This window comes from Salmo salar, chromosome 04 (assembly GCF_965601325.2).
Source record: "Salmo salar chromosome 04, fSalSal1, whole genome shotgun sequence".
Taxonomy (NCBI): Eukaryota; Metazoa; Chordata; class Actinopteri; order Salmoniformes; family Salmonidae; genus Salmo; species Salmo salar.
In genome coordinates, this window is record NC_138294.1 from 54,675,907 (window position 1) to 54,690,723 (window position 14,817).

The 14,817-nt window shown below is 40.5% G+C and overlaps 1 protein-coding gene across 2 annotated transcripts in view; it reads right to left on the bottom strand.

Moving 5' to 3' along the window:
- Positions 1 to 7,061, bottom strand: part of LOC100136428 (androgen receptor) — a 60,488-nt gene extending 53,427 nt beyond the window's left edge. Inside the window, exon 1 of one of the 2 annotated variants that reach the window (XM_014196827.3) lies at positions 4,880 to 7,061. In XM_014196827.3, coding sequence (XP_014052302.3) covers positions 4,880 to 6,306 — 1,427 coding nt within the window. In that variant the 5' untranslated portion in view covers positions 6,307 to 7,061. The remainder of the gene's footprint in view (positions 1 to 4,879) is intronic. The other variant, XM_014196828.3, reaches the window with a different exon arrangement.
- Positions 7,062 to 14,817: the final 7,756 nt, after the last annotated feature.

Below are 14,817 nucleotides of genomic sequence, written 5' to 3' on the forward strand. Positions count from 1 at the left end.
AATGTTCCTGAGTGGCCAAGTTACAGTTTAGACTTAAATCTGCTTGAAAATATATTGCAAGATTTGTAAATTGCAGTCTAGTCATTATCCCCAAAACCCTGACAGAGCTTGAAAAATTGGGAAAAGAATAATGGGCAAATATTGCACAATACGGGTATGCAAAGCTCTAATGAGACTTACTGATGAAGACTCAAAGCTGTAATCAAGGTATATTAGTGTTTATTTTTTAATTAATCTTAAACAAATTTTTGTACGTTTCTTCCACTTTGACATTAGTATATTTTGTGTAGAATGTTGACAAAAAATTACAATGAAATCAATTTTAATCCTACTTTGTAACAAAATGCGAAGAAATCCAAGAGCGGTGTAGACTTTTATAGGCACTGTACCCTCTAGTACATCTATGTAACATGGTTGGTGAAACACTATTTGACCAAAAGTATGTGGACACCTGCTCGTGGAACATCTCATTTCAAAATGATGGGCATTAATAAGGAGTTGGTCGCCCCTTTGCTGCTATAACAGCCTCCACTCTTCTGGGAAGGCTTTCTACTAGACGTTGGAACATTACTGAGGGGACTTGATTTAGCCACAAGAGCATTAGTGAGGTCGGGGCACTGATGTTTGGCGATTAGGCCTGGCTCACAGTCGACATTCCAATTCATCCCAAAGGTGTTCGATGGGGTTGAGGTCAGGGCTCTTTGCAGGCCAGTCAAGTTCTTCCACACCTATCTCGACAAATCATTTCTGTATGGACCTCGCTTTGTGCACGTGGGCATTGTCATGCTGAAACAGGAAAGGGCCTTCCCCAAACTGTTGCCACAAAGTTGGAAGCACAGAATCGTCTAGAATGTCATTGTATGCTGTAGCATTAAGATTTCCCTTCACTGGAAGTAAGGGGTCTAGCCCGAACCATTAAAAACAGCCCCAGACCATTATTCCTCCTCCACCAAACTTTACAGTTGGCACTACGCATTGGGGCAGGTAGCGTTCTCCTGGCATCCGCCAAACACAGATTCGGACTGCCAGATGGTGAAGTGTGCTTCATCACTTCAGAGAACGTTTCCACTGCTCCGGGGAGCTTTACGCCACTCTAGCCGATGCTTGGCATTGCGCGTGGTGATCTTAGGCTTGTGTGCGGCTGCTCGGCAATGGAAACCCATTAAATGAAGCTCCCGACGAACAGTTCTTGTGCTGACCGTGCTTCAGAGGCAGTTTGTAGCTCGTCAGTGAGTGCTGCAACTGAGGACATACGTTTTTTTTACACGCTACGCGCTTCAGCACTCGACGGTCCCATTCTGTGAGTTTGTGTGGACTACCACTTTGCGGCTGAGCCGTTGTTGCTCCTAGACGTTTCCACTTCACAATAACAGCTTTTACATTTGACCGGAGCAGACCTAGCAGGGCAGAAACTTGACAAACTGACTTGTTGGAAAGGTGGCATCCTATGACGATGACAAGTTGAAAGTCATTGAGCTCTTCAGTAAGGCCATTCTACTGCCAATGTTTGTCTATGGAGATTGCATGGCTATGTGCTCGATTTTATACACCTGTCAGCAATGGGTGTGGTTGAAATAGCTGAATCCACTAATTTGAAGGGGTGTCCACATACTTGTAAATATAGTGTAGTTCCAGTCTATTAAAAGAATATATACCCTTGGATCATACAGTACATTGCTTATAAAATCATCCAACCAAGGAAGCTATTACAATGGGGAAAGGGGGATACCAAATCAGTTGCGCAACTGAATGCATTCAACCGAAATGTGTCTTCTGCATTTAACCTAACCCCTCTGACTCAGAGAGGTGCGGAGGGCTGCCTTAATCGACATCATTGGCGCCCGGGCAGCAGTTGTTGTTGGGGGTTAACTGCCTCGCTCATGGACAGAATGACAGATTTTTACATCTTCCCGGCCTGGTGATTCAAACCAGCGCGCATTCGGTTACTGGCCCAACGCTCTTAACCGCTAGGCTACCTGCCGCCCGCACACAAGAACATCATGTGTAATTGAAAATGCATGGCCTGGTTGTACCTTCACAGTAATAAGCTGGCTATATTTCTAGGAACGTATACACACAATGTACACCAGAAGGGGGGGGGGGGGGGGTACTGTTTATATGGACAAAAATACCACTCTTAAAACCACTCAATGTGATGTGTTAGGTCTATGTTTGGTTGAATTGTAGTTACTGCTGTTATACTGCAGCTCAGAACAATGTAAGTGTCAATGGCACACTGTGAAGCATTTTCTGACAGAGACAATACTATTTTGTCTATGGGGGGTAATTCAATAAACAATGAAATTCACATGGGAACTCAAGCTAGGGATGAGTTATAATGGGCCTATTAGACCATGTTAAAACGTATACAGATGAGCTCTCCAAGAAAGACAAAGGGATTCTAAAATAAGGCCATGTGTATGAATAATGTTGGGCTGCTGTCAAGCGGACAGTAAAGTACATCACCATAGTTACCTTATGTAGAACTATCTCTATCTCATGTCATTAATCAAAGTAGTCCTAAACGTACATATTTCTGACAATGTGGAAATGAGGAATACACGCAAACCTGCAAATCTGATGCTATTGCTACCCATTACAATACATGCAATTGTTTGATTATAATTCCAATACCACTTCAATATCTTAGAAACATCTTGTAAATGCAAATTAGAAAACTACAGGGCAAATTAATCAACAAGTAAGGGCACCAAAGATGCACTATTATCTTGAAATGGAGAAATAATTCTCCCTTTAACAGATATTATAGAGATGCTTATTTGTCTTCTGCTTGAACATAATTGCTGTACTGCTGAGTTTGAAGTTGCAGACAGAGACATGTCTCTCAACCCACATCTAAAAATTATGTCTTAATATCTTCATGATAATTTATCATGCTTAAAAATGGTACATACAATTAGTATTTTACTTTAACAAGCTTTACAGAAGGAATGAATGTGTCCAACTGTATTATTATGTGATTACTGTATATTGCGTAATCACATTTGAACTGCAAATCAGTCTGATTTAGAGAAAGATTTCTCACAGGGCAGGAAGGAAGAAATTTGTTTTAGATATTTCCTGAATTTAAATTAATAGAGGCCCACGTCTCATATGATCATGTTAGTAAACAGTTTATACTGTAAACATGATTTTATAGCATTTCTTGTTCTGAATATATGGGAGTTGAGAACATTGGTAGCTATTTTTGGAGTGAAATAAAAAACATTGTGACCGATAACAGATTCTCCCTCCATTCAGTGTTAGGGTATGTGGTGTCTTGTAAGATAAGAACGTCTGTTCATTGAATTGTTACTGACCCTTCGAAGTCAATCTTCACAGAGCATCTTGTCTATATATAATGTCTTCCTCTTACTCCTTAGGCTACATCATAAGTTCTTGAAACATTACAGTTCCCCTTTAAAGTTGAGATTGATTTGACTACCTCTCTGGGCAAATTTCTGAGCACATACAGTACTGTTGAATGAAAATTATTACACTATACAGTTACAGCTCTCATTTAGCAACCTTTCCTCAGAAATAAAGAGCAGGGAGTTAAATGAGTGTGTCAACCTCCAGGTGAGAGCAACATGAATGTTTAGCAACATTTGCTCAGATATTTGCTAAAGAATTTGCTCAGAAAGGAAGTAAAATTTCTGTTTTCTGGTCATTTCAGATTCCTGCTTCTCAAACTTAAACAATATGTAAAACCAGATATTGAATAGTAAACATTGGGATTCTAGTATTGCGCAATGATCCTGATCACGGAACTTCAGACCATGCTTGGTCCAATAAGGGCTCTCTTTCACGTCATTTTATCCATCCTACTACAACTACACCAAGCATCAAACCACTGTGAGTAAAACATTAAGACAACTAACATTTGCTCAAGGACTGTACTCAGTGTAATATAGACACTACAAATGCAATGCTTGCTTTGCAGAGATTTTGCATGATATTAGTTGCACATTCTACATGCAGGTTGACCAAATTTATGTTGGAAACAGTTCATTTTCAAAGTAGCCTAACAAATGTATTATTTTACTGTTGCGAATTGTTCCATGGATCTGTACACAACAAATACTTAAATCATGTGGCTTGTGGCTTTGTGTCCAATTAAATCAGAGGGAAAAGATATACACACAACATCATTTACGTAAGTTCTTATGAAGCCTAGAACATCCTGTTTAAAAAAGCAAAACAGACAAGCACTCTGGGCATACACTATTCAGAGCTTATAACTATAGATGCTCAAAGTAGGCTACAAAGTAGGCTGATAACATCTTTATTTGCTGTAATGACAATGAGCAAGTGCCTAACAAATCACCTTGTTTGCCTTGTCTAAAAAGTCCCTGAGAGAAAGACATGTGCATCAATGGGAAACCCCAAAGCTGACTGGAGTGTGATCATGAAGATATGGAGGTGAAACTTTGCAATTCCTCTATGTTTAAAAAATCTGAACTGGTAAAATGTGGTGTTTTTCCTGTTCCTTCATCACCATTCACAGCTATCGTTTTCAGGATCAATAGTGGTCTAACTCATGCAGAAGTCATTGTTACTACTGATGTTGTACATTCATGAAGATAATACAATACAGCACTATATCATTTGCAATATAACCATTTGACAATGGGGTCGTTGATTTTGTTTTTGATCAAATACATCATAAATATAACAGTAGTCTACTATAGAGTAAGTACATTGTGATAGTCTGTTGGAAGAGGGAATGAAGAATTATGCAGCCCATAACATTGTAAAACGTGACAGGTGAAAGATTGCTTTGTTACACTGCATTTAAACATGTAGGTTAATTACCCCTTAATAAGGGCACTGTAATGTAAAGTGTCTGTGAATTTGTGAGTTTTAATAACCTTCTTACCTGGCATCTGTGTAAGAGACATCCAGCCAGTCACCGACCTCATTCTTTAAGTACGGGGAGTTGGGATAGGGCATCCTCCCTAGCATCCCGCCCGGGTACCACTGCTCAGAAGTTGGCCGCTCTCTGCGCACCAGACCACCACCCCGCTCATATTCATAAGGGTTACAAATGAACGAGGAGTCTGGTCCCGCACTGTATGGATTCATACCCTGCCTCGGTCCATATTGTGTGTTGTCATTGTCATTATACCTGTTGTACTGATAGCCCCATGATGTTCCGGCAGGTTCATTACTAATGGCCTCATATTTTATCTTGACACTGTACTGTTGTTGTAAGTAGTCAGCATATTTGTCCTCCATTGTTTCTCCAGTTTCACAGACATGTGCTGGGATGACATGAGACGAAATTCTGTCTGGGTCAGTTTGACTGAAGTGTGCCAAGTGTGCTGGCAACAGTGGGTCAAAATGACAAGATGCAGAGCGTGCTCTTGTATTCAGAGAATTCTCTGTTTCTTTTGAAGTCGGGTCATCACTCTTTTCATTCAGTATAAATTCCTGTTCATCTGTGGATGGATGTCTGGAGCTAAGGTGCTCCATTGTCGCCACTTCTTCTGTAAGGTCATTTGCTGGGGAACTTTTAAACATCTCAACTCGTTTATCACTTTGTAGTGGCCTGGCATTGCGCTCACTTGGACATTTGTATTCTGTAATGGAGACGTTTTCTTCAGCTCCAGAACAATTCAATAGAGGCACCTGAAACAAATAGTTGCCTTGACTTTGGTCATTTGCACTGGATGGTGCGTAATTAGGTCCCAGGTCATTCATCTCATTCAAGTCCATGGTCAATCCCAGCGACACAGAGACAGCGTTGCAGAGCTCCCTCGCCGTTTCTGATATGGTGGTGCAGGCAGAATTGGAACAACTGTTCGCCACACGGGCGTAACTGTTAGGACTTAACACCACTCCGTGATGGGGCACAGCTGGTTGACAGCACTGTTGTTTAGTGTTGCAGGCTAACGGTCCAGAGCGACAGGATCCGTATCCCTTCGCGTTTGGATAGTCTGATTCGTTCACAGAGGAAACCCCGGTTTTGTTTCCTGTTGAGCTTTTGGCAAAATGGATACGACTTGCATCCGATTCGAGTGTTCTGGAAAAACTAATGCTGTCATCTTCCCTCACTTCAATGTCAGAATTGCGAGCCGTCCCTGACGATATTTCTTTTCGGGGTGATTGCCGGTTAGTTTGGCGCATCTCCCAGGGGTGTTTATTCTGCATGAAACTGTACGAACTAGAAAAGTCCAAGGTTTCGGTGATAGGAGTGTTACTAGGCAGTGTAGCTTTCACGTTGTGTAAAACGTTTTGGAAAGGTCCGCGAAAAACTATGTTTGGGGAGTCACAAACTCCTCCTAATCCAACTGGAATCTCCATAGTCCAAAAAACGGCGTTTACGCTGATAGGCCGTCAGAGTTGAAAAAATGTTTAAGAAAACGGAATTTATCAAGTAGGCCACATTAATAAGAATTTAAAGTCATAGCCCTATTCCAGTTAACAAAACAATGAGGCAAGAATAAGACTGAGCCTAAAAAATAGGAGGATTGCCCTATTGCGTAATTTAACTGTTTTTTGTCAGAAGTTTGTAGCCTAAACCACACATTATTTACCCAATTTAGATAAAAACGTTTATGAAAACGAATATGTCGTTATTTCATAAATAAAACATTTGTTTAACATTTTGCTCACGGATCCATACATTTTGACCTATAGCCAGCAGAAATATCCTCCATGACAGATTTGCGCTCACCATCCATGAAGGCGAAAATGAAACTGCCTGAAGTGATGAGTTCTGTCGATGAGTTCTATCGTGTTTTTTCTTCCTCTTGAGAGAGTGTGCAATGATAAAAAATGGTCTGTGTCCAATAGGGCAAATGCGTTTCCGGAGAGAAGCGATGCCTGTTTCACCTATGAAACTCCGCTAGTTGGCCTATGCTAACGTTTAATATTAATTTAAAGTGTATAGCCTACAAACGAGTGAAGCACCTACAAAAGTCATCAAACAACTGAACACCCCGATAGAACAGTTGAATGCTTGGTTTTAAGAATGTTTGGTTTGCTGCAAGTTTGTGTATGGACGAAGTTCGCTTCCAAAGTCCTTGAGTTCCTTTTTGCCGTCAGACTGTGAGTTTGGCAACATTCCCTAGTGACGAAATAATACATTCCTTGGATTAAGGCCAGTAGGCATACATAAAGTAATTCAAAATATATCGATAGGAGTAGGCTAGACAGTCAATGTGAATATTAAATATGAAAATCATGCAATTACTTACTTAGATAAGGTTGAAATCGGGACCAACCCACAGTAGCCTATAATAAAAAGGTTAGATAGAGTTGGCTGAGTCAGTGTAGTGGACATGCAGTGGCAGAGCACAGGTCTAATTTTGCCATTATGCATGATGATACATCACTGCTCATCATGCAATGCTTGTAGCTACTAAAAATACATGGCGTTTACAACTGCCACCACCACAGGCTTACATCGCTGACACAGTTATCCAAAACAACTTTCAACCACTCTCCTTAGGCAGTAGCAGGTGAAGTCTCACTCACAAGAGCAACAAGAGCAATAGCATTAGTGCCACCTGGGATAAGAATCCATCCAACTGGAACATAACTGGTCCAACATGCTCCCTCAAAGTTTTTCCTAAATGCAGAGTGCATGGGCCAATATGTCTTTCCTAAAACATAGATTGTTGTATAACAAAACATTTAATAATTCCTTATCAAACATCATAATGGTTTACCTATATGAACACCCTTTGATTATGTAATGTAATAACTACGTAAATTTCATCTAACTTATAAAAAAACACATGTAAAGAGAAAATGAGCACACACACAACAAATATTAAAAGAACATTCTTGCACAGGTTCATTTCATTGATAGTGTAGGCCTAATAGATACAACATTCAGCACCTCCAGGCAAGAGAGGATGGTTTGGGAGTAAATACTTCTATTACGCCCATAGAACACATATAATGATATACCACATTAGTCCATGGGCCAGCAGAAATATTTGGCCACTTTCTGATGACAAAGGTTTGATGGTATTAAATTATTCCCCACAAGCTCTTGATTAAATATGATATATGATAGCCACTCCAAAAGAGTAGCATTTTTTGTTTTTCACACTTTTATATATATTGTTGTATGGGAGTCTATGCAATAGAATGTTCGCAGGCTGATAAAGGAATGTTGAGACAAGTTGGAATGTTCACATGCTCATTGAAAATTACTGTATCAAACAACAATGGAACATTCTATTGGGTGGACCTCATGTTAAAAACCATGGGATTTGGTTATTTTTTTTGCCATCAGATCTAATTATTTACCTAAACTGACTCATCATTGAAACAACAATGTTACAAATAGCAGAACTACATATGTGTTTTACGGAAATTGGTCATACTTGGAGATAATACAAGTTGAAGAGAATCCAAATCTGGTAGCATATTGGTTTGATAGGTTCCACCTGTAATAGTCTGTTCTATTGCAATACTCAGCATGCTAAGAGGAAAGGTGTGCTCTGTCATTTGTTGAGTTGTCCAAGCAATTTAACACAAAGATTTAGGTAAACACAAATTATCTCTAAAAAGGAATATTGGTGATTATAATCTCTTCCGTCCCTGACCATCATGATTTTAAAATGATTATTTAATTAAATATATTTTGTAGCCATTAGTTCAGTGGTTGGTTGACAAATGTAATACAAATGATGCAATTGGTAGCTAGAAAAAAATCCTGCCTTTTAGCAATTGGACTATTGCTTATGCCCTCGACAACTGTCAGCAGCCACTAACCAATACATGCAGTTCCTTAAGAAAGTATACACAACCCTTTACTTTTTCAAAATATTTTTGTGTTACAAAGTGGGATTAAAATTGATTTAATTGTCATTTTTTTAAACTATATAAATAGTGGAAGAAAAATTATAACATATGTAAAAAAAATATATATATAATCTACTAAAACACTAATATATCTTTATTAGATAAGTATTCAGACCCCTGAGTGAATACATGTTAGAATCACCTTTGGCAGCGATTACAGCTGTGAGTCTTTCTGGGTACGTTTCAAGAGCTTTGCAAACCTTAATTGTAAAATATTTGCACATTATTATTTGTATTATTATTATTACAATATTATTATTTATAATATTATTATTATTATTGTAAACAGGATGCAGGTTTTGGAATATTTGTATTCTGAACAGGCTTCCTTCTTTTCACTCTGTCAATTAGGTTAGTATTGTGGAGTAACTACAATGTTGTTGATCCATCCTCCGTTTTCTCCTATCACAGCCATTAAACTCTGTAACTGTTTTAAAATCCCCATTGGCCTCATGGTGAAATCTCTGAGCGGTTTCCTTCCTCTCCGGCAACTGCGTTAGGAAGGACGCCTGTATCTTTGTAGTGACTGGGTGACTTTGTAGTGACTGGGTGACCATCCAAAGTATGATTAGTAACTTCACCATGCTCAAAGGGATATTCAATGTGTGCTTTTTTTATTTTACCCATCTACAAATAGGTGCCCTTCTTTGTGAGGCATTGGAAAACCTCCCTGGTCTTTGTGGTTGAATCTGTGTTTGAAATTCACTGCTCGACTGAGAGACCTTACAGATAATTGTATGTGTGGGATACAGAGATGAAGTATGATAATTCAAAAATCATGTTAAACACTATTGTTGCACACAGTAAGTCTATGCAACTTATTATGTGACTTGTTAAGCACATTTTTACTTCTAAACGTATTTAGGCTTGCCATAACAAAGGGGTTGAATACGGCAAACAATCTAATTTTAATCCATTTTAAATTCAGGCTGTAACACAACAAAATGTGGAAACATTCAAGGGGTGTGAATACTTTCTGAAGCCACCATATTCAGTAGGCCCTACAGTGCATTCGTAAAGGATTCAGACCCCTTGACTTTTTACACATTTTGTTATTGTCACGTCCTGACCAATATAAGTTGTTATTTTCTATAGTAGAGTGGTCAGGGCGTGACAGGGGGTGTTTTTGTTTTTGTTCTATGTTTTCTATTTCTATGTTGTAGTTCTAGTTTGTCTATTTCTAGGTTGGGGTTTATTGAGTTGACCTTCAATTGGAGGCAGCTGGTCCTCGTTTCCTCTAATTGGAGGTCATATTTAGTAGGGGTGTTTCTGCATGTTGTTTGTGGGTGATTATCCTTTGAGTAGTGTGTTTTTTTCCCTCTCTGCGTCACGGTTTGTTGTTTTGGTATTTCAAGTTTTCTGTATTTGCATTACGTTTCACGAATATGATAAATATGTGGAACACAAACGCTGCATCTTGGTCCGCTCCTTATAACAACCATGACAGTTACGTTACAGCCTTATTCTAAAATTATTTTGTTTTTTTATTCTCATAAATCTACACACAATATCCCATAATGACAACAAAAATAGAAATATTACATTTACATAAGTATTCAGACCCTTTACTCAGTACTTTGTTGAACACCTTTGGCAATGATTACAGCCTTGAGCCTTCTTGGGTATGACGCTACAAGCTTGGCACACCTGTACTCTGCAGATCCTCTCAAACTCTGTCAGGTTGGCAGGGGAACGTTGCTGCACAGTTATTTTAACATCTCTCCAGAGATGTTAGATCGGTTTCAAGTCCGTGCTCTGGCTGGGCCACTCAAGGACATTGAGACTTGTCCCAAAGCCACTCCTGCGTTGTCTTGGCTGTGTGCTTAGGGTCGTTGTCCTGTTGGAAGGTGAACCTTCGCCCTAGTCTGAGGTCCTGAGCGCTCTGGAGCAGGTTATCATCAAGGATCTCTCTGTAATTTGCTCCGTTCATATTTCCCTCAATCCTGACTAGTCTCCCAGTCCCTGGGAGAGGTTCTTCCATCTCCTCAGAAGAACTCTGGAGCTCTGTCAGAGTGACCATCGGGTTCTTGGTCACCTCCCTGACCAAGGCCCTTCTCCCCCGATTGCTCAGTTTGGCTGTGCGGCCAGCTCTAGGAAGAGTCTTGTTCGTTCCAAACTTCTTCCATTTAAGAATGATGGATCCCACCTGTATTTTTTATTTATTTTTATTTCACCTTTATTTAACCAGGTAGGCCAGTTGAGAACAAGTTCTCATTTACAACTGCGACCTGGCCAAGATAAAGCAAAGCAGTGCGACAAAAGCAACAAGAACAGAGTTACACAAGGGATAAACAAAAGTACAGTCATTAACACAATAGAAAAATCTGTATACAGTGTGTGCAAATGATGTAAGGAGGTAAGGCAATAAATAGGCCAATAGTGGCAAAGTAATTACTATTTAGCAATTTACACTAGCGTGATATACAGTTGAAGTCGGAAGTTTACATACACCTTAGCCAAATACATTTAAACTCAGTTTTTCAATTCCTGATATTTAATCCTAGTAAAAATTCCATGTCTTAGGTCAGGTAGGATCACCACTTTATTTTAAGAATGTGAAATGTCAGAATTATAGTCGAGAGAATGATTTATTTATTTCATCACATTCCCAGTGGATCAGAAGTTTACATACACTCAATTAGTATTTGGTAGCATTGCCTTTAAATTGTTAAACTTGGGTCAAACGTTTCGGGTAGCCTTCCACAAGCTTCCCACAATAAGTTGGGTAAATTTTGGCCCATTCCTCCTGACAGAGCTGGTGTAGCTGAGTACGGATTTTAGGCCTCCTTGATCGCGCACACTTTTTCAGTTCTTCCCTCAAATGTTCAATGGGATTGAGGTCAGTGCTTTGTGATGACCACTCCAATACCTTGACTTTGTTGTCCTTAAGCCATTTTGCCACAACTTTGGAAGTATGCTTGGGGTCATTGTCCATTTGGAAGACCCATTTGCGACCAAGCTTTAACTTCCTGACTGATGTCTTGAGATGTTGCTTCAATATATCCACATCATTTTCCTACCTCATGATGCCATCTATTTTGTGAAGTGCACCAGTCCCTCCTGCAGCAAAGCACCACCACAACATGATGCTGCCACCCCCTTGCTTCACGGTTGGGATGGTGTTCTTCAGCTTGCAAGCATCCCCCCTTTTTCCTCCAAACATAACGATAGTCATTATGGCCAAATAGTTCTGTTTTTGTTTCATCAGACCAGGGAACATTTCTCCAAAAAGTACCATCTTTGTCCCCATGTGCAGTTGCAAACCGTAATCTGGTTTCTTTATGACGGTTTTGGAGCAGTGGCTTCTTCCTTGCTGAGCGGCCTTTCAGGTTATGTCGATATAGGACTCGTTTTACTGTGGAAATAGGTACTTTTGTACCCGTTTCCTCCAGCATCTTCACAAGGTCCTTTGCTGTTGTTCTGGGATTGATTAGCACTTTTCGCAACAAAGTACATTCATCTCTAGGAGACAGAACGCGTCTCCTTCCTGAGCGGTATGACAGCTGCGTGGGTCCATGGTGTTTATACTTGTGTACTATTGTTTGTACAGATGAAAGTGGTATCTTCAGGCGTTTGGAAAATGCTCCCAAGGATGAACCAGTCATGTGGAGGTCTACAAATTCTTTTCAGAGGTCTTGGCTGATTTATTTTGATTTTCCCATGATGTCAAGCAAAGAGGCACTGAGTTTGAAGGTATGCATTGAAATACATTCACAGGTACACCTCCAATTGACTCAAATGATGTTAATTAGCCTATCAGAAGCTTCTAAAGCCATGACATCATTTTATGTTATTTTCTAAGCTCTTTAAAGGCACAGTCATCTTAGTGTATGTAAACTTCTGACCCACTGGAATTCTGATACAGTGAATTATAAGTGAAATAATCTGTCTGGTAAACAATTGTTGGAAAAATGACTTGTGTCATGCACAAAGTAGATGTCCTAACCAACTTGCCAAAACTATAGTTTGTTAAAAATTAATTTGTGGGGTGGTTGAAAAACAAGTTTCAATGACTCCAACCTAAGTCATATATTGACATAACCTGAAAGTCTGCTCAGCAAGGAAGAAGCCACTGCTTCAATACCGCCATAAAAAAGCCTGACTACAGTTTGCAACTGCACATGGGGACAAAGATGGCACTTTTTGGAGAAGTGTCCTCTAGTCTGATGAAACAAAAACAGAACTGTTTGGCCATAATGACCATTGTTATGTTTGGAGGAAAAAGGGGGACGCTTGCAAGCTGAAGAACACCATCCCAACCGTGAAGCACGGGGGTGGCAGCATCATGTTGTGCGGTGCTTTGCTGCAGGAGGGACTGGTGCACTTCACAAAATAGATGGCATCATGAGAGTGGAAAATTATGTGGATATATTGAAGCAACATCTCAAGACATCAGTCAGGAAGTTAAAGCTTGGTCGCAAATGGGTCTTCCAAATGGACAATGACCTTAAGCATACTTCCAAAGTTGTGGCTAACAACAAAGTCAAGGTATTGGAGTGGTCATCACAAAGCCCTGACTTCTATTTTGTGGGCAGAACTGAAAAAGTGTGTGCGAGCAAGGAGGCCTACAAACCTGACTCAGTTACACCAGCTCTGTCAGGAGGAATTTTGTGGGAAGCTTGTAGAAGGCTGTTCCGGAACTCCAATTTGAGCAGCAGCAGCTGAAAAATGAGCTCCTACAAATATTGAAATTTTCATGGTTTTTAGAGTGAAGTACATCGGAAAAAGCAAAAGAAAACTGCAAGACTGAAGAGGAGAAAAAACAAGCAACAAACAAAGAAGATAGTTATTTTTCAAAAGCCTATTTTTCATAAAATTGTAGTTATCTTAGCTAGCTGAATTGTTTACCAGTTGCTAAGCAGTTGCTAGGGACTCTTTTGGAAGAAGCTAGCTAGCTAACGAAGAACAACAAAGAATATCTAGTTAACAGAAGAAAAGAAAGAGAAAATCAGGACAGAAGAAAAAGGATATCAAAGTGAAACAGTTCTCTAAAGACACAAGAGACAATAATACAATAAACAACACTTCTGTAGCTTGTCAACTATGTGTCTGTCTATCCCTGTTCTCTCCCCTCTGCACAGGCCATACAAACGCTTCACACCGCGTGGCCGCTGCCACTCTAACCTGGTGGTCCCAGCGCGCACGACCCACGTGGAGTTCCAGGTCTCCGGCAGCCTCTGGAACTGCCGGTCTGCAGCCAACAAGGCTGAGTTCATCTCAGCCTATGCTACCCTCCAGTCCCTAGACTTCCTGGCGCTGACGGAAACATGGATTACCACAGATAACACTGCTACTCCTACTGCTCTCTCTTCGTCTGCCCACGTGTTCTCGCATACCCCTAGAGCATCGAGCCAGCGGGGTGGTGGCACTGGAATCCTCATCTCTCCCAAGTGGACATTCTCTCTTTCTCCCCTGACCCATCTGTCTATCTCCTCATTTGAATTCCATGCTGTCACAGTTACCAGCCCTTTCAAGCTTAACATCCTTATCATTTATCGCCCTCCAGGTTCCCTTGGAGAGTTCATCAATGAGCTTGACGCCTTGATAAGTTCCTTTCCTGAAGATGGCTCACCTCTCACAGTTCTGGGTGACTTTAACCTCCCCACGTCTACCTTTGACTCATTCCTCTCTGCCTCCTTCTTTCCACTCCTCTCCTCTTTTGACCTCACCCTCTCACCTTCCCCCCCTACTCACAAGGCAGGCAATACGCTTGACCTCATCTTTACTAGATGCTGTTCTTCCACTAATCTCATTGCAACTCCCCTCCAAATCTCCGACCACTACCTTGTATCCTTTTCCCTCTTGCTCTCATCCAACACTTCTCACTCTGCCCCTACTCGGATGGTATTGCGCCGTCCCAACCTTCGCTCTCTCTCTCCCGCTACTCTCTCCTCTTCCATCCTATCATCTCTTCCCTCTGCTCAAACCTTCTCCAACCTATCTCCTGATTCTGCCTCCTCAACCCTCCTCTCCTCCCTTTCTGCATCCTTTGAT